This window comes from Achroia grisella, unplaced genomic scaffold, assembly GCF_030625045.1.
Source record: "Achroia grisella isolate CSIRO2021 unplaced genomic scaffold, CSIRO_AGI_Agris_v1 utg902, whole genome shotgun sequence".
Taxonomy (NCBI): domain Eukaryota; kingdom Metazoa; phylum Arthropoda; class Insecta; order Lepidoptera; family Pyralidae; genus Achroia; species Achroia grisella.
The window spans coordinates 352173-380102 of NW_026713060.1; the positions used below are offsets into that span (position 1 = coordinate 352173).

At 33.1% G+C, this 27930-nt stretch overlaps 1 protein-coding gene across 1 annotated transcript in view; it reads left to right on the forward strand.

The window, feature by feature from the left end:
* Window positions 1–27930, forward strand: part of LOC131853473 (uncharacterized) — an 85442-nt gene that overhangs the window by 15314 nt on the left and 42198 nt on the right. Inside the window, exon 2 of the mRNA XM_059204368.1 lies at window positions 6940–7124. Coding sequence (XP_059060351.1) covers window positions 6940–7124 — 185 coding nt within the window. The remainder of the gene's footprint in view (window positions 1–6939; window positions 7125–27930) is intronic.

The following is a 27930-nucleotide window of genomic DNA, read 5'->3' on the forward strand; positions in this document are numbered from 1 at the left end:
AAGAGGGTTAGGGAAGACGGGGTAGGGTCATTTCTGAAATCAGTGTTACGTAATTTATGAATATAATAATAAATAACCCTGGACAATTAACACATCGTCATCTAGTCCCACTGCAACCTCTGCTTATGTTATGGGTACTGGACAACTATAAATATATAGATATTTTTTATAAATACATGCATAACATACATAGAAAATATCAAGACTCATATAAACAATCAAACTCATTACTAGAAATGTTTGCACCGTGTGAGATATCGAACCCGCACCCATCGGTAGTCAAGCGGTGTACTATACCACTAGACTACCGAGGCCGTCAATGTATGGGCGCCTGCAAGCACTTGCAAAGATCTGTTATATGTTACATCTGATATGTGTTTTGCATGTCTGTAAGGACTAAAAGTGAGAACTAGATCCAAATCCAATAAGATTACTAGCGATCTACTGTCTGTACCACTTTTATCATAAATAATATTCATTTCATAAAATTCTTCCTTGTATAGATTTATACAAAAGTATCTTGTTCAAAGTGACGCGGGTTTGCCTTCACACTAAATTGAACACGTGATTGCACGGTGTGTGTAAAAAAAATGTTCAGGAAACAACAAAACGAAAAGTTTAATACACAGTTTCTTGGATTTACAATAATAATTTGTAATATGTTACCTACCTTTGTAAATTTAGCATAAAATTTACATATAGTGCTAATTTTTTATTCACGTAAAAACGTGATGGGACCTACTTTACGAATTATGTACTTACCCATACCCAGCATGCAATTACATTGTACTCGTGCCTACACTTTTGTAATATTTCTGTCAACACTCGCCACCCTTCCATTAATTTACGTCTCCACAAAACGTAGATTTGTGTTCAACAAGCTGTGCCCGCGGTATGACTCGCGTGAAACTTATAGCCTATGTGTTATTCTGATACATAAGCTATATTACTGTAAAGTTTCAACGAAATCCGTTCAGTAGTTTTTGCGTGAAAGAGTAACAAACATCCATACTCACAAACTTTCGCGTTTATAATATTATATATTAAGATAGAAGATAAGTCCACGATTACGACTCCGCGTCGAATGTACGCGTTACTAATAAGTCATGTAGAGGTGAAAAGGGATTGTTGGTAATGTAGACGGATGATTTTATTGCTAGCAATGTGTCATGTCAGGTTGACCTCCACGCGGTTCCCCCTGGAAACCATCGTGAAAAATTCTTGGTGAATTTGTTACGATGGGCTAACTGGCCTGATCTCTACATGGCCTGAGCTCATCTTATCATCGGATTACAATCCTGACATGGCCTGAGCTCATCTTACAACACGTCAGGATTGTAATCCGGTGAGGTTTACAATCCTGACGTGTTTTTTGTCTTGAGAAAGTTTTTTTTCCTCTTAAGACAGTACGATATAACTGAAGTAATTACCTATTAACTAAATACTTTAATTTTATAACTATGTAAGTATAATGATAACAAGGTTATTAATTAACGATAATGATTCAAACATTCTTATTTGAATGCGCGTCCATATTAGATAACGGTAAATCTGTTATTATATACATAAAATATATAATAGTACTAATAACCCAGCGTCATCTAGTCCCAAGCTAAGCAGAGCTTGTATTATCGGTACTAAATAAGTGATAGAAAGAAATATAAATAAATTTCTTTTTAGAAATACATATTTAATATTACATAAATTTACATTGCACAAATCCAGACTAATACAAATGTCAAACTCATTGATACAAATATTTGTATTGTGCGAGGAATCGAATTTGAGAATGACTTGAGTCGAAGGCGATGTGATAATCCGTTAGACCACCGAAGCCGTAAAATATAAACATATATAGATCTATGTAGTGTATATATTGAGTTAGAGTTTTGTACGTTTCTTTAGTTCTAAAAAAACAAGATGTACGTAATTTTAGCCCAAAAATAGTTTCAGTTGTAGTAAAAGTAACTAGTATTCTAACTATACCGTAGTAACGAGTACACTTTCGTTTAGTAACTAGTACTATATATGTGCAGTTTATTACTAAAATATGTATTCTACAGCACTTATGCATATTAAGTGCATCAACCTCGTGGCAATACAACAATAGGGATGATGCATCGAGTTGGCGATGTGTCAAAGTATCGATTACTCATATTCATATTTAATTGAGTATCGATTTGTTATCTATGTTATTACGCCAATTTGAATGCTAATAAGTAAACTGAGAACACTGACTATCCATACTAATATTGTACATACTAAAGTGTGGCTTACGGTCGAATGGTACGGTAGGTTTGGTTGTATAACAGGTTGTATGGGCTTAGGTTCGCATGATAACGTGATGTCCGTGGTGCTGTTCATGATTGTACGAAATCATGACCGCTTACCATTAGGTAGGCCACTAGTTTATTTGTACTTCCAATTAATTAAAAAATTTGCGCAAGATTGTGTGTTAGACATAAATAAATTTATGTTCTAAGTTAGAACTATTAATTTTAGTTTCGTTCAGACTACGCTAGTGACAACTCCTATAAAAGTTTGTGTTAATTGCTCTGTGATGCAAACAGAGTAGGTATATATACATGTAGTAGCACTGGTAGAGTTACGTAGCTACGTGTTTGCACTTAGTAACTACACAAGACTTCTTATAGACGCAAGGTGACTTTATACTAAAAATAGATTTGCCACTTATTTGATTTTAGACTTTACTCTGAGTAATACAACGTGTAACGGAAAATATATTCACCTAAAAAATAAAGTCGCCACATTATACATCGTAAAATAAATGGACGTAACAAATTGAAAAAAAAAATGGCGGCAAATTTTTGACATTTCATGGTCACCATATTTATTTTATACTCTTATTTTTCTTGTTTAGACTTTTGGCGATAGTTCATATTTGTTGCGGCATTGGATACTTGGTATCAACAAATTAGGTAGCAATTTTATATCTTCCACAGTAAGAATATTTCATTCAGTAAATTTAACAATAATTTATGTATAATAAATTACATTTCTGACAAAAAGATAAAATGACATTGTTCTCTATTTGCATATGACGGGACATGTATAATTTATTATTATTATTATTATATACATGTCACGTGCTACATTGATAAACACTTAGCACTTTGTTATATTGACAACATTGACAGTTCCAAACATATATTATAACATTATTTTGCTTGTATGATAGTGACAAGGTACTCAAGTGTTTACATATTAGTACAGGTGACTGATATTCAACGTAATACATCTACCTGTTGTGTAAATAGTTTCATATAAATATTCATTCATAACTCGACATAACAATTATTTTTAATTCATTGATTATTAAAAAAAAAAGATAATATATTCACGACTACAATGCGATAAATTGTGGTTAGAGTCTACTATTACTGTTGGTTTGTAGTCGCGGTAGAATGCTAAGACGACCTTTCGACTTTAGTAATAGAGCTCGTAGGTACACTGTGTGGTTTTTTTGTGGATAAGCATCTCACACACCCACTCGTCGCCCCTCTGACTGGGGGCCGGTCTTTTGAAGGTATTTCCAATCAGTTGGTGGTAATCGTGATAGTTCTCGGGTTGTTTGTGTTCCGCTGAATATATTTAAATCAACATGGCGGTAACCTGCCGCCATTTTTGCAGATTTTTATTTGAATCCAACATGGCGGAGCTAGTATACCATCAATTTTACAGACTTTTAGCAATGGCAAACCATACGTTACTTTTACTGTAACTGAAGGCGACTTAGCTAAATTTATGAGATCCAGTTACCATTATTAATTTTATACCCATCAGTTTTCTATCATAGTCTCTATTGTACATTTTTGACGTTTCATATATAACCGTAGCGTAACTGGCACGTAGTCAAGTAAAATTAACAGGTTCGTGTTAACTCGATCTATCGATGACATCATCATCGTCTGCGGATCCGGTCGTGGTTATTTACATAAATCATTTCGGTGTACATGCTTCGCAATTCCATGACTTTTGGTGATAGACTCTTACGACTGATCACATTGTAATAATAATATCTCAGGACAGTTCACACAACTTCATCTAATCCCATGCTATGCAGATCTTGTGGAATGGGTACTACACAACTGAAACATTTTATGGTAGATGCACACCACCACAAAGACTGTCATGACAATAATTATTTATTATTCTTTTTTTAAGTTGTTAGATTTTTAGCGGCCGATTCCTTAAAAGGTTTGTTGTAATTACGTAGTTTTAAAATTTCTGATCTTTATTCACTAAGACACCTGTATTTATACATAGTTAAGGAGATAATACAATATATAAAATTCAGTATTTGTAACAAAACTCCTCGTAAACGTTTGAACAGCAACTGTTACCTGAGTGCCTGTCGGATACGATTTTAGTCTGAGGGCACCAGTAAAGGTTAGAATTAGAACCTCAACTCGGTCCGTAGTAATTTAATTTACTAGTATCGTATTCCGCAGTAATTAATTCAATCCCGATTTGAATTGGTTTGGTGATCAATAAGAAGATTGAAGTTTTACCCAAATTCTTTTATTTTTTTTATCACTACCTCTATCATCCAGTACCTCAGCGGTACTCGATGGTAGAGTTGTTGATATAATTCGTTGACATTCCAGGACTGAAATGTTATGTCTCTTCTACTGTAATTTTAATTGATTTTTAGAGTAAATTTTATTTTTTTGTGTGTATGTTGATCATATACCTAACTATATTGACAACCACGGTGGTCTAGCGGTCTAGCACACCGCTTTACGACCGATGATCGCGGGTTCGATTCCTCACACGGCACAAACATTTGTATTCCTGAGTATGATTGTTTGTATCGGTCTGGGTGTTTTCTATGTATAATATATATTTACAAAAAATATCTATGTATATGTATCAGTTATCTAGTACTCATAACACAAACTTTAACTAGCTTAACTTGGTGGCGCTGTGTGAATTGTCATGAGATTATTATTATTATTATTATATAGATACGATTTGGTCATATATGACGTATTATAAATGGGAAAGATTTTAAATTCAATTAAAAAAAAGACAAAAATTTTAGCTATTGTTATAGCAAACGGAAAAGATAAATAAAGATTCCGCTATTTTACTTAATAAGTATTTGCGTACGTTTCTTTTTAAAATCCTAAAGTTATCGCATGCGTGTATACTTACATACGCATTTTTGTACTACTTGTACTATCAATTATTGATAATTGTTTGTTACTTAGTATTGTTAGTATTATTAGTCAAAATGTCACGTTATATGTTTTTGTTGTTACAAAACTGACCTTCAGGTAAATTCCGTCGCCTACTCTATTACTGCAATGTCATTTTTGGCGTATTATCTATGGTATAATGATCTAGTATTATCCCAGCATACAGAGTAGGTACATATGTACATATATTGCTTATCATTAATACATCATTATACAACTTGAACATATATATAGAGTCAAGTCAAAAGAAAGATATAGTATAAACGAAAATTAAACATCTTTCCCAAAGAAACAATGAGAAATATTGAACATTGTTTTAAAAACCTTTTTACAATTTTCGCGCAGTCACGTGGTATATTTAATACAAGCTGTTCTCGCGACTGGAATTTAAGTTTATTTTTCTAATATATAAGATTTTTTTAAAATAAAAGTAGCCTAAATTACTCCATCAGTTACCTGCTAATAAAAGTCCCATCAAAATCGGTGCAGCCTTTTCAGAGATTAGCCGGAACAAACAGACAGACAGACAAAAATTGTAAAAAATGATATTTTGGTGTAGGTATGTACCATATTTATATGCAAGTAGTAAAAAACGATTACTTCAATATTACAAACAGACAGTCCAATTTAATTTATACGTATAGATTACTACACACACATACCCACAGTCTGTTCGTGACCACGGTTATTGGGACTTAGTCGAAATGTCGAGCGCTGAAATTCTTTATTTCCCATTAAACTATTCGTGTTAAGGCCCGGTAACCTATATCAATAATGCTACCTTGTGACCCTATTTCTTATATACTTACATAAATCGATATTCCTAATTTATAATATGCCTAACTATGCAACAGACATCGCGTTAACATGTGACGACCGTGATACTCCAGAGGAGTATGATGTTGTGATATATTATATGTGGTTATTTTGTCTATCCTATAAGAGGTAAAGTTTCTGAGGTTGTAGGGGCGTAATCTCTAGATCTACTGAATCGAATTTGAAAATTCTTTTCGTGTTGGATAGCCCATTTATCGAGTAAGACTATATACTATATAACTATGTCGCATGCCTAATCCTTTTTAATATGTAAATACACATTAACAAGCTAGTTAAGTAAATACGTAGAACTACATTGATTTAAAGGAGCAACACGCAAGTTTTTCTCTTTCTTCTTGTGATGAGACTTCATTCTGAATGAGTGGTAGAATAAAAAAATGTGACTGTTCTAACATTACAATTAATCTTTTTTTTAATATTCAAATTTAAAGTTCAAGGATGTATTTTATTGTTAAAATAAATAACTCACTTCAAATAACTCATATTTTACATATAGCGTAGCGTGTATTTGTCACAAAACTTAATATTATTTGTAGGTGATAGAATGAGTGGACTGTACGTGTAATGTAAATCAAACAATGGATAGAAAATGGTAAATACTTATAATGAAGATAGGTACGTGTACAAACACAGGTTGTAGGCAAAAAGTGACAATAAAATATATGACAATTCTAAAAGAAAATACATTTAAAATTGGTAGAAAAATAAATATATAAAAATGTGCAAAGAGATTGCAACATTATTTATAGAATTAACAAAAATCGAAAAGTAAAAAATAGCATATAAAAACATTTGTCAAAAATAAAAAAATATTTAGTAAGGTCATTTGGGAATAAAAAGTTTTTTTTTATTTGTATAACACTGCTTTTCTTGTTCCCAGGGTTGAGTTCTAGTCTACTATGCGGGCGCACCAAAGAGGTGGAAGTAGGGAGCAATGTGGGCGCAGGGGCAGCTCTCGCGCTGGCCCTGGTGCGGCCGCAGTCATCCGCGTCGCACTCCCCCTGTCAGCTCAAACTGAACGCTCCTGATGCAGCGGCATTTACAGTCAGACTTATTGATGTTAAGGTATGTATATTAATTACAGTTGAAGAGGAAAAACTCAATAATGGAGAGAATAATGGGCCCTTGTCCTTTGAACAAACATTTGTATACAGTAGGTGCTACAGACAGTAGCACATTGCTCTTTGTCGGGGCTGCTTTGAAGCAGAAGAAACGGCCGCTCAAACGTAAGCCTCGAATGCGTAGCAGTTGCCACAAAACGTATAGAAACCCTCGGAACGGTGAGAACGCTCAGTGAAGACCATGAAGATACTTGGAGACTGCACTTCTGGGAGGAGTTCGGCTGGCTACTCCAGTAGTCTAGGTTTTACGCGCATAACGGCCCAAATGAGAAACTAAATGCGGAAAATAGAGTCCAGCATACAATACATTGTGTCAACTATAAATTATAATTTATCAGACAGTTATAAATAATTATATTAAATATGATATTTAATGTATTTATTTATAACAACTCAGTCAGTGTATTTGGATGTTAGACTTTACACTTACACAAGTAATACTGTACTGAAACTTTAATATCCAAATACATTGACGGAAAGTGTTTGTCTCGTCATAAATGCACACAATGCATATTATATCTAGGATGAGGAGATTGTTCGATTTTTTTTTCATGAATTAATTATTATAATAATCCTAAACATATCACACAGCGCCATTCAGCCCAAAGCTTAGTAAAGCTTATAAATAAGTGTTATGGATAGTGGACAACTGATAGATATACTTTTTTTTTGTAAATACATACATAGAAAATACCCAGACTGATACAAATAATCATAATCTATACTTATAAATAAAATTGGAGTGTCTGTTTGTAATATTGAAATAACCGCTTTTTACTACATGCATATGAATATAAATAACATTTTTTACAATATTTGTCTGTATGTCTGTTTGTTCCGGCTCGTCTCTAAAATGACTGGATCTATTTTGATGGAACTTTTTTGCCTGGTAGCTGATGTAATAATGAGTAACTTAGGCTAATTTATTTTAGAAAAATAAAGTTAAATTCCACGCTGACGAAGTGAATATGAATACAAATGTTTGCGTCATGCGAGGTGACGAACCCGCGATCTTTGGAAGTAAGGCGATGTGGTAAACCGCTAGACCACCGAATTGTCAAACGAATGCATTGAAATGTTTATTCTTTATACCTTATAATTTCACTACCATATGTGACCCTTCTGTAAGAAGCACTAAGCGGTCTACAAACATTAGATGGCGCTATTTACAATATTTGTAATAATCTTTACATTGGGTACTTCATTAGTACTAAACACAAACTACCTTCTTTTAATATCATTTTAAAATATCGAATTATCTACAATAATGATGTGAACTCTAACACTTCAATCTGGAACGCTAAACAAGTTGCTTGACGAAGAATATTAATACTAAAGTACATAAGCAGAAAGCTTTATACTCATTTAATAAACAAGTCTATTTTCTTAGTGATTACTAATAAAAACAGAAATGTTAATCTATTAGGGTTTTCCGAGTTAGTAACTATAAATACAGAATTAGAAGATTTAATGGGCTTGAATGACAGTGTGACATTTTATGTCTGGTCTGGTTATGTAAATCAAGATGTTAGTCATGTCGGTCTGTACGGTGATAAAGAATTTATGTAATTTACAATATACATGCAAATGGCGGCGGAATTGAAAACAACCCGGTTATTTAGTTATTCAATACGGTACACATAACCATATTGAACTCGATTAATATTTTGACGCTACTAGTGATGTCCTTAGATTATGGTCGTTACGGCTGTATGGGCTGGGTGTCTTTGCGTATAGCAAATATATAATGATAACAATAAAAAAGTGGATAATGATTAAATATTATTTTTTTTTTATACTTTTATTTCTTTTTTAATACATATAATTATTGAATTCTCTGTTACAATAAGTCTAACAGCTTATGTATATGCTATTTATTATGAACTAGCTACTCGCCCCGGCTTCGCACGGGTGTACATGTATTATATATATAAACCTTCCTATTGAATCACTCTATCTATTAAAAAAAAACCGATTTAAAATTCAAATTGCGTAGTTTTAAAGGGATAAGCATACATAGGGATGGACAGACAGCTACGGCGACTTTGTTTTATACTATGTAATGATATAGAATAAATAAGTAGTAATTTGTCAGAAAGTGTTTTACTTATTATTCTTTTTTTCATAACATTACATTTTTGATCATGCATTATAAAATAATTGTGGGTTTAAAAAATATATATTCATACTTTTATATAGCTGGAGAAAGAGCAAAAGTATGTAAGTAAAAAGCAAAAGTAATCTATAATTTGGCAACCATAACCAAGACTCGAGAAGAAAAGAGTTGGCGGGCTCATCTATAAGCGTTTGAAAGAAATTAGTCAACGTAGACATTATATAACATTCGCCCTGTTTCTTATCTATGACTGTCACCATTTTCCTTGACCAACCACTATGAGATGGTCTCGGAATACTTTTTTTAATAATATAAATAAAAGACCTTGTACACATTTTAAATTGTTTTAACCTAAACCGAATTACAAAGATAGACAGAGTCAATGAACTTGTTAACATGAGGAAAACAATATAAAACCGTCCGTTTGTTTGCTGATATAACTACCAATATACTGTATCTACGTATAAATGAATAAATCTATAGACAACCTCGGTGCTCTAGTGGTATAGCATACCGCTTTACTATCTGATGGTGGCGGGTTCGATTCCCCGCGCGGTACAAACATTTGTATGTAGTATGATTGTTTGTATCGGTCTATGTGTTATCTATGTACAAAATAATGTATTTATATACAAAATAAAAAATCCATGTATTTATATCAGTTGTCTAGCACCCATAACACAAGCTCTGCTTAGCTTGGGACTAGATGGCGCTGTGTGAATTATCCTGAGATATTATTATTATTATTATCAGAAGTAATTCTTGGGATCATTATTCGAGTTTTCCGAGTGTACCTCAAAATTCCTAATAACATTATATTGACGGCCTCGGTGGTCTAGTGGTTTTGCACATCGCATTACTTCAGATGGTTGGTGGTTCGATTCGTCGTACAGTACAAACATTTGTATTCGTGAGTATAATTGTTTTATTTGTCTAGTTGGTTTTCTGTTTAATTACTTACTATAATATTGTATAGGCGGAAATTTATGAGTATGGATGGATGGATGTATGTTTATTACTCTGTCACGCAAAAATTATTGAACGGATTTTAATGAAACTTTACAATAATATAGCTTATACATCAGAAAAACACATAACGCGTCATGGAAGTGATAACGCGGACACAGCTGTTAATTATGTATTTACAAAAAATATCTAAGTAAATTTATCAGTTTTGTAGTATCCATAACACAAGCTTTGCTTGGAACTAGATGGCGCTGTGTGAATTGTCCCATTTTATATTAGGATATTATTATTGATCCACATCTTCAAAGTCTTCTTCTTGGATAGGAGGGAGGGGACAGTTAATGGAAACTATTGGCCAATTGACCTATATGAGTTGAAAAGCGCTCATTGATATAAACTACCAGTAGCCTAGTAACTCATTTATATGAACTCATTGTCAAATGAACTAAACATATTTATTTCAATTTAGACATATAGTTCCGATCAGCTGTTACTTTGCAGTCATTGACATGAATAAAACTTGTGGTTTTCCTTCAATTGAAATAGTCGTGTGAAAATGTTTTAAATGACTGGATATGTGCGTACATGTCACGTATGAGACGGAAGGACATGTTCACGTCGCAATGAAACTAAATATATCCAGACCTGACTCAATATTTGCAACTAGCTGACCCGCCAACTTCGTCTGCGTTTCATTTCCTCACCTTATGCAATATTTTTCATTACAGCTCCTCTCCTATTTGTCATAGCGCAATGTTATATAAGCTTTCCTCGACAAATGGACTATCCAACACAAAGACTTAACTGCTGAACTTAATTATTTTTGACTTCCAGATATATTGTATTATAAGGCTAGGCTTTTAGCTCAAATTGCAGACGAAGTCATGGGTAACAGCTAGTGGGTAACACCTACCTTTCCAAAGATTTTAAGTAAGAAATATGCAATGAGTTCGGGTTAACAATGAAATAAACAGGTAAAGATTTAATTTCCAATGAAATATGTACATTGTATTACGAATTATTGGAAACGCACGATTCACAGAAAACGTAAGCACAGATAATATTTAATTTACTCATTGCGACGCGACGTGAGGTTTAATATTCATAATCCTTACTAAAATTATAAATGCGAAAGTAATTGTCTGTTTGTCTGTCCATCTATCTATCTTGCTTTCAGTCAAAACTACCGAACTGATTTAACCGAAATTTGGTACACAAATAACATCCTTTCTCAGGGTCTATATAGGACATAGGGTACTTTTTAAAGCGAAAAAGGGATTGTAAGGGGTTGAAAGGGGAAAAGAAAAAAATTGTATGGAAGTATCGTCATTTTTGAAGCTGAAACGAACGTTGATCAAACTTTTTTCATTTGTTTTCTTTGGATTATTGAATATTTTTTCTTTATTTGGTCATAGTCATTATTTCATGAGGCGAAGTCGCGGGCACAGCTAGTAATATTATAAAAGCAAACGTAACTCTGTCTGACCTTTTGTCGACTAAATCATTGAACCAATATTGATAACGTTTGGCGTAAAGATAAATTGAACTTTGGCGAAGAATATATATATATATATATATATATATATATATATATAACTTTTTGTTACGAAAATGTAACATACATACGTCATAACATGAAGATTGAATCTTTGTATCCATAACTTATTTCTCAAATTGTGTGGAGTGGTCTTTTTTATGATAATGGCAAACAAGCATGATCTCATGTTATGGCAAACGGTTTCTGTAGCATATGGATGGCCTACTAATTTTCGGGCCTTTGGGAATGTCGTCAAACAAAATAGAAGACAAAATATTGACTCAATAATTAAAATGTATGTTTTAATAATAATAATATGTATCGCTTGTATAGTACCGATGCTGGATGACGGTGTGTGAATTGCCGAGAAATATTATTATTGTGTATGTAGCATAAAAAAAATCTGCTGTTTGTTAAAATATTTAATGTGTTTGTACGACTAAAGGTCGGTATATTGTATGTGTATCTTAAAATAGATGTTGCAGTTCCTAATTTTAAAATCTATTGACGTTTATTGTGTCTAACTTAGCTACAGACAGATTCTAAATCACAATAATAACAGCGAAACTAATGTTTGAGGACATGCTTGTATGACATTGTGAAATTCTTAGAAATAATCGCTTGAATAATAGGTATATTTGAAACATCAACGCATGTATTTATAGTACAATACTGTATGATTATTTACATATTATATATAGTTATATTTACACAGTGTTACAAAACAGACGGACTGTCGTACGTTTACTGTGGCCAATGCCGTAAACAGTGGAGTAGGTAAGTATTTAAAGAAAAAGAATAAAATGTATTACTTGTTCTATAAATATACGCAGAACATTTTCCGCGTTTTTGAAACAATTTTCATTGCAGTTCGATTTCTATTGTTCGTAGCATGATGATATATTACTATAACATTTCTCTACAAGTGAGCTATATAACACTAAAACAATTAACGAAGTCGGTTCAGCAGATCCAGACATAACCCCTACAACCTTACAAACTAATAGACTTTACCTCTTTATAATATGCTAGCTACCCGCCGCGCCCCGTCTTTGCGAGGGTACATGTATTTATACTTCTAAACCTTCCCCTTAAATCACTCTATCTATTGCTAAAAACTGCATTTTAAATCCGTTGTATAGTTTAAAAGATAACAGACAGCGGAAACGACTTAATTTTATACTATGTAAAGATTACAGATTCATCATGATTATTATCATTTCAGCCCCGAAGATGTCCACTGCTGCACAAAGGTTTCCCCAAAATATCTCTCAGATTATAGATTACTTCTGTAAAGTTTTAAAATTTCTTACAATGTTCAAAACCTTAAATCTCCCAAAAGAGAATTACAGATTATAAATGAACAGGGTCGGCAACGCGCATGTGAAACCCCTGGTGTTTCAGGCGCCCATAGGCTACGGTAACCGTTTACCATCAGATGGGCCGTATGCTAGTTTGCCAATAAGTGGTATAAAAAAAAAACATATCGATATCTGGAGAGCTGACTAACTGTAGTTAAAAAACTAAACAGATCTCGTATGGATATTTAACATCTAATCTTTCTCTTCTCAATTGAAGTAGCCTTGCTAAACTGGAGGCTAGCTTAGAAAATATAGTGATAAAAAATCATAACTAATATATAATAAATTGTGATTATATAAAAAATAAGTGGTATCACGGGTTTCCGTAAAATGATATTTTAGATGATGTGGTTTACCATCATCTGGTCTGTCTGTTTGTTTACGTTTCCAATTACATAAAAAAAGAAGTACCAAAGTATTCATATTGAATTAGTATTGGTAAGCGTTGAATGTAATTTCTATCAAGTACCTACTGATATATATGATTCACGGGTTACGTTTCGTTTCATACATTTTTTTTATCGTCACCTGACACGTGTACCATAACCGCGTATAATTGATTTTCTAGAAATTTACAACCGTGAACGAATTTCAAAACACTTTTCTTATGCTATTTGCGAAATATACGCAATCGGTTACTTACCTACTTTTCTAAAATAGAAATAATGCAAATTTTACTCCATTTTTTCTGTGTCACTTCCTTTTATCAATACAAATAAATAAATAAATATGTCTGTTTGTAATTTCAAATTAACAGCTTTTTAATAATGCGTAAAAAATATATACATATACAATATTTATTAATATTTCTTGCTAACCTCTTTATTGTAGTAAAGAAAAAAAGTTTTAATTCAACCCAGACGAAATCGCGAAACGGATTTATCAATCATATAATCTAAAAATATTTTCTATTAACTAAACTAAATTTCGCTTTAAATTATTTTGAAAATAGATGTTCTGTTTCTAATACATTGCTTGATATTCTTCCATTGCCAGAGATAAAAGTCGTCTGAGAGTGTACCTCAGTCTCACTTATTAAAAAAAAAAATATTTTCAGTGAATTTAATTTCATTCAATTTCGAAAAACAGTTAGTTTTCTAAGCTGTGTTTCATTTGTAAGAAACCTGCTCGCGACTTGTCCGTTCCGTTCGCCGGCTGCTCGTGTAATGCCTAATTTTCTGAAACACTGTTCATAAGCCGCCATATTGTGCCCCACTACTCTCGAATAACCGGAAGTGATAACAGTTGAATGGACAAATTAGGCAGTAAAATTATAGTATACAGTGTATGACATTTTAGTCCTCTGAAATAGTAACGCTAACACATGAGTGGTATCACACGCCTCACATGATAACGTGTGTTGTATTGTTAGTACATATAACGTGAATTGTTATTACATACCATCCAGTTTGACCGTCAGCTTGTTCTTATTTCAATTACATAAAAAAAATGTATAAATATATTTTTTTAATAAACTAGTTCTTGTTTTAAATGTCTTCGACAATAGGTAACTTGTTCCTAATGTATTACTAATGGTTTACCGTTTTATCTTAATTCATAAAAACTATTAGGAAAAATTATGAGTAATTGTCAGAGTTGAGTAGTTAACTGCTCTAATACCATATTCTCATTCAGTGGCGCCAAATACGAGAACAATATACAATTATAATAATTTATTGTCAGACAACATAGTCCATTTTGTTAATAAAAACATAACATAACCTGTGTTAGTAATTTAATTATAACAATTACAGTTTTTTTTACAAACAATAGAACTGTCTGTTAGACAGGTAATAGTAATAATCTTAAGTCTTTATAGCGCAATGAAAAATAATTACAAAAATATCTTAAAATACGCTAAACAAAAGACGGCTTTATCGCTTAAAGAAATCTCTTACAGATAACCCGGGAGATAGAAGCTACTAAGGTAGATGGCGCATTATATAGTAGATACAGAATTAGATAATATACAAATACAAAATGTTGTCTCTAATTTCATGACCTCGCTGGTCTATATAGCATACCGCCTTACTTCCGATGGATCTCACTCTTTAATCGAGAAGTTCACAAAGGAAGCTACTTGGCGACTGAAATAAGTAGACTGAGGTACCCAACGACCGAGACAACTTTTTTCTATGGATGATGATGATGGAATGGTGCACTACGTACGCTAACGGTTTACGCTGGCGGGACACCAGTGGAGGATGACAGAATAGGCTCATAGCCCATCATGAGAAATCCACCAATTTGTCATGATGGTTTCCAGAGAGAACAGTGTCACCTGATATGGTACATTACTATGACAGAGATCATCAGTTCACATCAGTCAACAATACCCTTTCCCCCTAACGCAGACGATTATATCTAGTGAAGTGAGAAAACTGTAATAGGTTTTTTTTTATCTTTATTAGTATAAGGACTTATGTCATTTTTGGTCCGTGGAAATGAGAAGTTTTAGTCCTCAAGAAAGAGGTTAATGTTAATATACATTTGCCTAAATGTATATTAGAACTCTGTCTCTATCTGTCCGTGCTGCCATCTAAGTTCCACGCTAAAGTTAATTTTAACTGTTAATGAAATACCACTTACGTTCTAACGAGGTCAGTAACCAGGGGTGTTCATGGCCGTTGAACTAGACTTTGACATTTTATGGAATGGGATATTTTTATTGACTTCTAACCGATTTACAAAGTAGAGGATGTTTGCAATTTCACTGTTTTTTTTGGTTGTAAGATTTTTTGTCGTTCCAATACCAGGAATGCGATGCTAAGTAATCTTAGGGTTGTCACAGTTTGAATACAATTCAAAACAAACTGTGAAAAATTAAAAAAAAAGTTAATTGGTTAATTAACATTTACAGGTGCAATAAAGATTTCATATCAATAAAGCCGAATGATTCACCTTGATAGCGACCTTACCAGTTTACCCATTTTAATTATAGTCAACGCGGAACCCATAAAGATAAGCACCGTACTAATATATGAAGAGAAAATTTATGCAAAGCCTTGGTCAGACATTATATAATAATAACAATTATGTCGTGACCACAACTACACTAAACATCTAACAAAACAAAAGTTGATCTTTGACAACTGCGTTAGCAACATTTATATAATTAATTCGTGAGGTGGAAGGGTATGGTAGGTACTGAAGATTGATGGTCTTATTGTGTTAAATATCCTACTATTAATAAATTAATATAATCATAATGTTATCATTTGTAATAATCTGTTAAATTTTGTATTGCCAATGTTGCTCTTTCGAAAAAGCTCCTTCTTTTCAGAAGGGGATTGTTAGTAATGTCGATTATTATTGCCCCCGGAAACTTTAAGCCTCGGTGGTCTAGCAGTTTAGTTTACTTCCGATGGCCACGGGTTCGACTTCTCGCACGGTGCAAACTTGTGCATTTATGAGTATTATTGTTTGTATCGGCCTGGGTGTTTAATATATATATCGAAGTATTTTTATCAGTTCAGTCTATTATGCATAATACAAGTTCTGCTTGTCGTGGAACTAGATGGCACTGTGTTAATCGTCCAGGGTTCTTTATTTATTTCCTCCCTACATATCGGAGCAACTGCTCGGGGACTAAAACTAAAGCCCATGTAGGTACGCTTTCAAAAATCTTCTAGGTATTATTTCTAGAAGGTAAGGCAAATAATAACCAGTTCTATATGTGTTTGGGTATTTCCCAAAATATCTTCTGTTATATGATAAATGCAAACCTATTTATTTAAAGAGGCCTCTGCTTTAAATATAAACTGATTGGGTAATCATAAATAGTTGGGTCTAGAAACATGAAATCTAATATCGAGAAAATAAAACTGTTTTATCCTTTATGACCCATAAAGGATATCTTTATAGGAAGGAGTTGGTCTTCAGCACCTCCATAAGTCCTTTCGCTGGAGTGGTGCTTCTGGACTCTCCCTCTTTTTTGCCCGTTGAAACTGTGTAGGCCAACGGTCAACAGCATTAGAATATTGCTAAAAAAGCGGTCTCTAATTTTTTTTCTACGTTAATTAAACCGTTTAACGGTCATATAAACTTTATATAAATTCAGATTGGGTAACAGTTATTTAACAATATTTCCTTTAAACATATCGGTTAGGAATAAAAAATATTTCTAGCAATCATATATGAATTCCGCCGTGGAGTCAGACGTCTCGTCGCGTCGTCCAGCCAAACAGCGAAAAAAGATGAAAAACTGGTTTTTAAAAATGTTATCGTTGATTTGAATAAAAAATGCAAGGACATGTCGGCTGCGGTTGCCTAAGTATGTACCTAGATGAGAATGTTCTAGCGGTTTTATATTAATATATTCACGGTTGTTATCCCCGATAGTGTAGTTAGAGGCATTGTCAACATTTCGCTCGCTACATTTTATTACCACGTTGTGGTAGGGAAGAGGCTGGCGTCATGTATTGACGTTAGTTTGTTATCACTGTTTTTAGCACTGGAAAGTAAGTTAGATATAAAAACTGATTTATTTTTGATTTTTGATATTTTTAATTTGATATTGAAACCTTTTGGTCTAAGTCGAAGTACTAAACTACTACGCCACAATGCCCTCTATTTTATCATACGTATGGAACGACAGACTAATGATCCACCTAATGAAGCTGCAGTCATTAAATTAGTTGAATGACTTTTGACTAGCGGAATTACAAAAGTATCGAACATAAAAAACTGTTAACCAGATTTTCATCAAATTCGTTATCTGATGACAATCAAGTAAACAAATTAAGTGGGCGCTGAATATAAATATATTTACCTTAATTATTTTGTTTATTTAAATCAAATAGGAATAGGAATAAACTTTATTCAAATAAACTTAATATAAGTACTTTTGAATAGTCGTATTTTTTATTCTACCACTCATTCGGAACGCAGACTCATCACAAAGAGAGTGAGCAAGAAATTTACGTGTTGCTCTTTTAGGATTTTTAAGTTTACATATAAATGAGGAGGCATCCGAATGTATAATATGCATAAGACGCACAAACAATATATCAAATAACACATGTATCGTTACAATAAGGCGGGCTTATTGCTGAAAGCAGTCTTTTCGAGGCAACCTTAGGGAAACGGATTGAAATATCGAACAGGTAGATAATATACAAACAGGAGAAAATTAAAAAACAAACAAACATATAATGATGATAAAGGAAAATAATGATAAGTATTATATGAATTAAAATTTATGTGAAGAATAAATAATCATATATTAAAATAGCTTTTCCCGCGACTTCGTCCGCGTGGAATTTAACTTTATTTTTATAAAATAAAAGTAGCCTAAAGAACTAAAAATTATTTTGTTCATATTAATTTATTCGTTCCATTAGGTACTCATAGGTTCAAAATATATTTACATCCTGCATCATCCCTTATTTTAACCCCATGGGGGTTGAATTTATCAAAATCCTATTTAAGTGAACGTCTTTATCATAGTAGCTCCAATCTTTAATTTTAGTTCGATCAGTCGAAAATCCAAGAAGAATTATACAAACTTTCATCACCTATTCTATCCCCTTAGGGGTGGAATTTATCAAAATCCTTTCTTAGGGGATGCCTAAGCTATAGTAGCTTTATGCATCCAAAGTCTCCGACCAGTTTAAAATTGACAAAGTTTCATACAAACTTTCATCCCCTATTTTATCCCCTTGGGGGTAGAATTAATCAAAACCTTTCTTAGCGGAAACCACGTCATAACATCTACCTGCATGCCAAATTTCAACCCGATCCGTCCAGTGGTTTGGGCTGTGCGTTGATGATCACTATGTCAGTCAGTCACCTTTGAGTTATATATATTTAGACTAGATATAAGTTACCTTTCCTTGCATTTACCACAAATTATACAGAGCTAGATGTTGTGTGCGCATCGATATAATTACATTAGTATTAATTTGAAGAATACTAGTTGTTGAATCACGTTCCTGTTATCATGACAATGTACTTAGTTATAATAACTTATTTACTGTCTTACAACTAGCTTATACGAGTCTGGTTTTTCATCTTACTAATCGATGTTAGGTTGATCAGGTTGTATCATATATAGCAGAAACATGTCTAATTTGAATATAAATTAGATATTACCATACTTATATAAAAGCGTGATGGGCATAGTACACATTTTTTTATAATTTAGCTATGCAGCGATTTATATCCGCCCGACACTATGATTGGATGTATGCAACGTAATTCTCTTTTAAGGGGGTCTTCCTATGTGACGACCTGTTTTTTAGGGATATTTTAGGATTTTTTTTCTACGACCAGTAAATATTTAGAGCTTCAAGTTTTTTATCATTTATTAACACATATTTGGACAGTATAAATATAAAATTTCAGCTAAAAATATTCAGTCAAACTAGAGTTACAGCGCTCTGAACACCCCCAATCGAAAAAAAGAGCTTATATATTCCTCCACGATTCCGGCTGATCGGCTTATCTGAAAAAAAAAAAAAAACGGCGTTTTAATTTGTAGGCTTAAAAGCACGGAATGACCTATAATCAAATGAATATAAAAAAAATTGGATTTTTGATAGACATTTGAAATAAAAGTTGCAAATTAGGCGTTTTTTTTTTTTGTTTTGTCTATAAAAAAATCGAAGTTTTGAAAATTTTCGATTGATAATAGTTCATTCCATGCGTTTACATATATTGAGTGTGCCCTGTAAATTTCAAGTAATTCGGTCCAGCCGTTTCGGAGATACAATGGAGGAAAGTTTGAAAAACACAGTTTTGAGAAAAACGCGTTTAAAGTTTCAAGTCCGTTAAAAACTATTAAAATATCAACGTCATCTGTCAATCGGCGATGCCTGGTCCATAGAGTATTCCTTCCTCTTCCTCGTGAAACTCTTTTAAAGCAGAGTGTTCAGCTCTTGAGTCAATCCTGGCTTGTTTAACGACATCACTTACGCGCCGCTCAGAGCGTAAGATTCGCTTTTCATCCCGTTTCTCAACATACGCTTGGGCTTCACGACCAACAGGGCATCCCATAATCGACATAACTTTTAAAATACCTTGAAAACCTTCATTAAAGATAATAACTGCTAAGTAGCTAGCAATTTCAACAACTTTGGGACCAGAATGAAGATGTTTAGGAGCGAAATAGACACGTCACTTTTACAAGTTTTACATATAACTATTTCAGAGATTGCAGCAAATACAGAAACAAACTCCAAAATGCAATATGCGAAATTCGAAGCGATGGGAACATTCATGTTCATGTTATTTTTAGTTTTTTGGCCGAAGCTGATGTAAATACCGTATCATTTTGGTGGGTAAAACGGTTTCCACTAAATGTTTTTACTACGACCAGGATGAACATTTCCACTCGTACTTCCTTTCCGTCCACTCATTATGAAAAAAACTAATTTGTAGCTGTTGCTCTCTTCGAAGTTCAACCAAGACTAAAATAACTTCGGTAAAATATTATAACAATAGAAATTTCTGTTTAAGTCTGTAGAAACGTGTCTAAACTTGTATAAACAAATATATTAATAAAAGGGAGGCCAGGTATAAAGCCGACGGTACACAATAGGCCCGGTCTCTAACTGCCAACTCACCGCTCCGAACCGCTCTTTCTTTTACCTGCTGTATCTTTAAAACGACTTCGAATTTTCTAAAATCGCTTTACTACCGTATTCTAGACATGTTAAGGGAGCAATTTATGAAAAAAAAATCGATTTTTTCAACCCATCACATAGGAAGACCCCCTTAATCACGTTTTAAATCAGAAAATGTATTAATAAATAAACAAAAGTGTATTGCATAATTGCTAGAATAAGTGTGAGAGAAAATGTTAGAGAAATCGTACATAAAATTGAAAAATTGGGGTAAATTACCCCTAAATATTTATTTTTTAAACAATATTTTAAAAAACATTATATATTTCAATTCCTCGTTCGTATAAACTTAACCTTTTGCATTTTTATGTTTGTCCTAATTCTAGCCTTCGGCCAGTAGCCCTCCTTCATAAAGGTAGGCAGCATGTTGGTGGGGACCCAGCCCAAAAACGCCTTGAAACTAGCGTTGTGAATCGACTCCAGCTGCGTCAGTGTCAAATTACTCCTGATCCGTATATAGTCCTGCTCCTTTGTGGCGTAATGTATTTATCATGTTAAAGACTGGGTCACTCCGCAACGAAAGTAAATTTACACGTTGGGACCAGGTGATCACCCGTGGGCACTTTAATTGAAATAAATCTAGGGGTTAAATAATGTATACCCCAAATTGATAACACAATTACAATAAAAACATATTTAAAAAATAATATACGTAATTAACAATAAAAAAACGTGCTGGTCCCCATGTGGGAAATAAGATATTTCAATGCTGTCTTCCGCGTGTTAAATAAGTATATTATATTATTAGAAATTCAATACATATTTTGACGACCTCGGTGGTCTAGCGGTCAAGCACACCGCTTTACGACCGATGGTCGCGGGTTCGATTCCTCGCACGGCACAAACATTTATATTCATGAGTATGATTGTTTGTATCGGTCTGGGTGTTTTCTATGTATAATATGTATGTTTTTCCAAAAAAAATATCTATGTATATGTATCAGTTATCTAGTACCCATAACACAAGCTCTAGCTAGCTTAACTTGGGTCTAGATGGCTCTGTGTGTATTGTCCTGAGATGATTATGATTATTATTATTATTATATCTACACACGCAATTTTTGCCGTCAATTATAAATATCTAGATGTATAATATAGGTAATATGGAATAACAGATTCGTTGATTTACTGTAGACTTTGTACTGTAGAGAATGGATCAATCAGTGGACATATGTACGTTGTATGAGGTTATTTAACCTCACTAGCGTCTCGTTAACTCGTGGCTTGTTGTTATTCATTCTACTTGTACTTACATATGTCAAACAGTCATTTATATTATATAAATAGTTTAAAATTAACAATGTACATATTTCTACTAAATTAAAACTAGCTGATAGCGCAAACGTTGTTTTGCCATATAATTTATAATCACTATTAAAAAATAGGGGTTGGAGATAGAAGAGTGAAAAATTAGGGTTGTATGTATTTTTAACACCATATTATAAAACAATAATCATATTTAAAAAATTGACTAAGTAAATATACATTAATATACACATACACTACATATTATAAATGCTAAAGAATTTGATTGTTTGAGCGCGCAAATCTCAGGAATTACTGTTTCGAATAGAATTATTGAGGTTATATAGGATAAATCTACGACCAACGAGAAAGCGGCGCCGCAATGAAAAATTACGAAAAAACATGCAAAAGGTGCAAAACTTATTCCTTTTGACTTTTAACTTATTTATTCCTCTATCTCATGACCCAAATGAAGCAGCCATCAGTTAGTTTTGTAACTGAAGCTGACTGCTTGGAAATTTTTGTTTCACCAACTTCTCCTGCCAAACAGCTTACTTTGTATACTGTGTTTTGATTTAAAGGATGAGATATGGCAGTCAAAATACAAGGTGCGATAAGTTACATCCTTAGTCTTCAGGGAAGCAAAGTAATGTTCATGGTGCTGTTAATGTATATAGGCAACAGATTCAAACCCCTTTTTCCATCAGGTGGTCTGTCCGCTTGTTTGTCATTCCAGATTAAATATAATAATAAACTCTTTATTCTATACAGAAGAAATATAATAAGGAAAACTGTAAATAGAAAAGTAATATAACAAAAGGCAGCCTTATGGCTATTTCTTATATAGATATTTCAGTTAGATCAGCATGTGTATTTTTTAGAATTTTGTAGTTAGTACTGTTTATCTATTTCTATGTTCTAAAATAATAAATGTTATTCATGCCAAACCAGGAAATAGATCACAATAATTATGGAAAAATTTGGAATCTAAATTTGGTATGGACATTATAAATATGCATTTGTTTCGCTCAGGAAATCATCCAGTTTTTTACGGCCAATTTAACAGACGTGGGTTGCCATAGTTACCGGAGCCAAACAAAGAGACCTGAAATCAAGCCGTTGCACAATATAATATCTCGTATTACCACGGAATAGAGTTGAAATACTTTATATATAGTTGGCAAGGTCAATTTTAAATTAAGCATTCTGAGAGCAAAAAGCGGTATCGTTGTTTTGGCATATTATCTCAATACGAACCTTACAATTATATTATTTTTATATCAATATGTTTTTGTCATTCCAATGTCATGATTTATGTTAAAATGTATATCAAAGACAATGGTTGTATGGGCTGAGTTCTTTTGCCTTTCACTGAGATGGGAAAATCCGAACTAAAAAAAAGTAAGGTGTTCCAAATACAAAACTTTTTTTTATGACGACAGTGACATGGAAACAAAACATACGGCCATATCCATGGAAAGTGATAACGGTATTTGGGACCTTGTACTGTTATTAACAAGGGTTAATTTGACTGAAACGAAAAGAAATTTACAAATTAAATTTGTTTATTTGTGTGTTTTGGGCACTTTCTTACGACTATAAATTAAGAAAATAATTTGTAACAGCAGTAAATAATCTTTTTTTAGGTGACCAAATGCCAAACAGCGGTATACTTACCATCATGTAGGTTGCTACATGATGGTAAGTGGTAACCGTCGCCCATATGTGTCGCCTACTATTGTTTTAACATGCCAAAGGACTAAAGCGCCTCTGTTACCCTGTAATTTCTCTGTCATATTTTACCCTTCAACTAAAACACAGCTTAAAAAGGGAATCGTTAGACAGACTCAATATCTAAAACGGACTTATTCTCTTTAATATAACAACTCTTAGGAAGTGAAATCATTACTATGTCCATTCTAAAATGTTCTCAAAGACTTTTTTCAATGACTTTGCGAAATATCAACATGTCATATTACTAATGTGTGGTTTAGAAGAATTATGGTCGCTTTCTATTGGAAAACATACTATTATCTATGCATATAATATAAAGTGTCTTTGTTTATGTTTGCTAATGTCAAAAGCGGCTTAACCGATTTGGAAGCGGTTTTCACTAATGTGTGGTAAGCTTCATTTAAAAATAGTGTTTGTTTTTACTATCGTAGTTAATTCTTTGTGAATTTGCCACTGATTTCATCCACTAAAGCTATATCAGCGTATTTAGATAACTCCATTCCATTATCTATAGAAATGAATACAACTCAAGTGTCTGATTATTAATTTCAAATGAAAATCTTCTCCGAATGCATATGAAAATATATACGGTACTTACATAAAAAAAATATGGTTAAAGTAACTTTAAATGTTTTGTCATTCTATCTGTTTCATCAGCAGCTTTCAGAGATTAGCAAGAATAAACATACAGAACGACAAGACATTTTAAAGGACCGATTTTGACGTGTCTTTCACTCATCACTCACAAATTGTTAATATTAGGAGTATTAGATTGAAAATTAAGGAGTAACTTAGGCTTGGTTTTTTTATTTAATTCCGGACGAAATCGCAAGGCAACAATTTTACATCTATAAAAAGACTTTTACGCTAAAGTATGAGATTAAATAGCGATCTAAAATTGGATATTAGCAAAGGCGCAGCCTATGAGGCTGCAAGAGTTACGCCAAGCTGTCAAGCCAGTTCCGAGGTCTAAAAATAGCGTCTGTACGGCCGGTAACGGTGCGCACGCGCAACAAAACACGTACACATTTCTCCTTTCACTGACAACGTAATATGCACCTTAGGGCATAACTTTACAATCGCTTTTACTGAGCCACGCAATCTGGTATATTACCGGGAAATAAGTCTGAAAGGGGATTTAAAAAAAAATAATTTGAATGGCAAACATGGTTGGGGGGAAAATGGAATGTAATGTAGACTGTTGAACCCATTGCTAGTAATGTACTATTTAACTTCAAATTCAAAATATCTTTATTCATGTAGGTCCATTACAGACTCTTATGATCCGTCAAATCTACCGTCAGTTCGCATTGATGTCGAGATGAGAAGAACTGATAAGAAACTCGGCTCGTATTCTTTTCAAATAAATGTTGTACATGTTTACAATAATACTGATCCATTTTTAATCACTATGTCAGGTTGACCATCACCCGGTTCGCCCTGGAAACCATCAGGACAAATTCCTAGTGATTCATGTCATGTCATGTTAGTCATGATAGGCCAACTTACCTGACCTTGAGTGCAAAAGGGGTTGTACTGATGACCCCACTGTTAGTAATGCACTATGTCAGATTGACTCTACGCAGTTCCTGGTAACCATCACGACAAATTCCTAGTAATTCGGTCATGATAGGCTGACCTGACCTCATATTCATCTTATCCACTGGTGCTCCGCCAGCGTAATCCGTTGGTACAGGAGGCTGATTAATAGATTAACAGATTAATAATTCAATTAATAGATATTAAACCGCGTACTCTCTACTTTATTCATTTGCCTACTACTTTTTTAGTTTTTTTTCTTTATATCTCTAAACGTTGTATAATTATATTTATTTAGTGTAGTATAAGCATCATTATTTTTTGTTTAACTTATATCAATTTTCGGTTGGGGGCCTGGTGATCTGTATTACAGGTTATGCCTATCTCAGACACCAGCTCCTCACAGCAAATCGATCCAAATAATAAATTTAAGTATTTTACTATAAAGAATACTACATGTATTGTTGCCATCATGTTTGTGAGGAGAAATAAATGAATCAAATTATTATATTATTATATTAAAAAAAACGTAATGCTATATGTGGCCTATGTAACAGTCACCTATATATGGCCTATGAATGGCATCTCAGACTTCACGTTATCATTGAACGCCTGGTGTACTTAAAACGTTGCAATTCCAGCCTCGTTTGTCGCAGGTTCGATTCCTCGCACAAAATTCCTATCATTAGATGGAAACTCAATTTGTTTCATTCAGTCGGGCAAATAATATGCCTATATATGCACAGTTAATTAACAGTATATTTCAGTTAAAATTCTATGAGTACCAAGTATGGTCTTAGCTCCCACGGTATCTACTCGTAAACTATAATTAATTTTGCAATATCTTTCACAGTTAGTTACGTACAAAACAATGAATACAGAGAGAATTAACGGTAACTTTAAAAGTTAATAAATAGTTTAACTTCGTGTTAATTATTCTTTACTGCAATACTACATACTTACTATTACAAAAAACTTGGACGGCCTCAGTGGTCTAGCGGTTTGGCATAACCCCTTTACTTCCGATGGTCGCGGGTTCGATTCCTCGCACGGTGCAAACATTATTCACAAGTTTGATTGTTTATATCGGTCTGGGTGTTTTCTATGTATATTATGTATGTATTTACAAAATAGTATATATCTAAGTATTTATATCAGTTGTCTAGCACACATAACAGAAGCTCTGCTTATCGTGGGACTAGATGGCGCTGTGTTAATTGACCAGGGTTATTTATTTTGAATAAATGATGTTTTAATTGTTTATTACTACTAGTAATGATACCTACTACCTACTTTAAGTATTTTAGTAAACTTTAGGAAACTAAGACAATAATTGTTTTTTTTTTGTTGCAGGTAAAATATAATTTTATACTTCAGCGAATGTGGTAATATATTTTACGTATTTAAATAATGTTACTAATATTATAGTAGTATATATTATTCTATTACCCATCTATACTATATATATTATATAGTATAGATGGGTAATAGAATAGATGTTTGTTACTCTTTCACAAAAAAAACTACTGACCGATTTTGATGACTAAAGTAATATAGCTTTATATAATCGCGAGTATTAATAATTCGGGTTGTTGTATATTATATTAAATATTATTTCAGACAATGTAAAAGTATATAGCATAAAATAAAACAACAATTAAGAAACAAAACAATATGTCTGCAGCAGAATTTTTTTTTATTTTCCCGCGCAAAACTTATTGCGCCACAGAGACAATATTGCACGGCGCACAGCTGCAATATGATGACGAGCGCGTCATAGCTGTATGCGATGTTATGTTAGTACTAAGTAATGGGGAAGGATTAGAAGCCACGTGGATATCACGGAATAGGGTCACAAATCCATCCATAAACAATCACCTCCCTCGCACTACAATACATCATACTGTTATAATACGTAGCTTAGCATAGACCCCCTCTTAAATCAATCCCTTATCCAATTTAAACTGGGATCGAAATTATGAAAGGGGAGATGAAAAGTTGTATGGAAGTATCGTCATTTTTAAAACTTGCACTTATTTTTTAGGCTGTTGATTAAATATAAGAAATATGATATTTAAAGTTTGTAAAAGATGTTACTTTGTATATATGTCAACGTATTTATTATTTCTTAATATAAATAGCTATACTGTTTCCTTCTATTATTGTACGCACACTGCCCACTGGTAATTAACAATCCTTTCCATTCATGGTTTGCTAGAAGAGAGTTAAGCTCGCCTGTTGTACATCTTTATTTAATATAAATTAGGTATATGTTTGTATTTTTTTGTGTACAATAAAGAATAAATAAATATATAAAGATTTTACCCATAAGGCGGTAAAATAAAATAGGGTATGAAAGTTAGTATGGAAATTCCTCATTTTTGAAACTAGAACGATGAAACTATTTTCGTTGGCTTTTTATAATGATTAAAAATGCTATCCAAGTTCCACACGAACGAAGTCACAGGCACAGCCAGTCTTAAAATAAATAAATAACGCAAGTTGCTTCTGGGTTGAAATAAGTTTGACCCATCCAGACGATTTTGAACAAAGTTTATTTCTGTATTATTATACATTTTTGCTTGTATGATAAAATGTGAGTCAGTCGATATGAATAAAGATTTTGT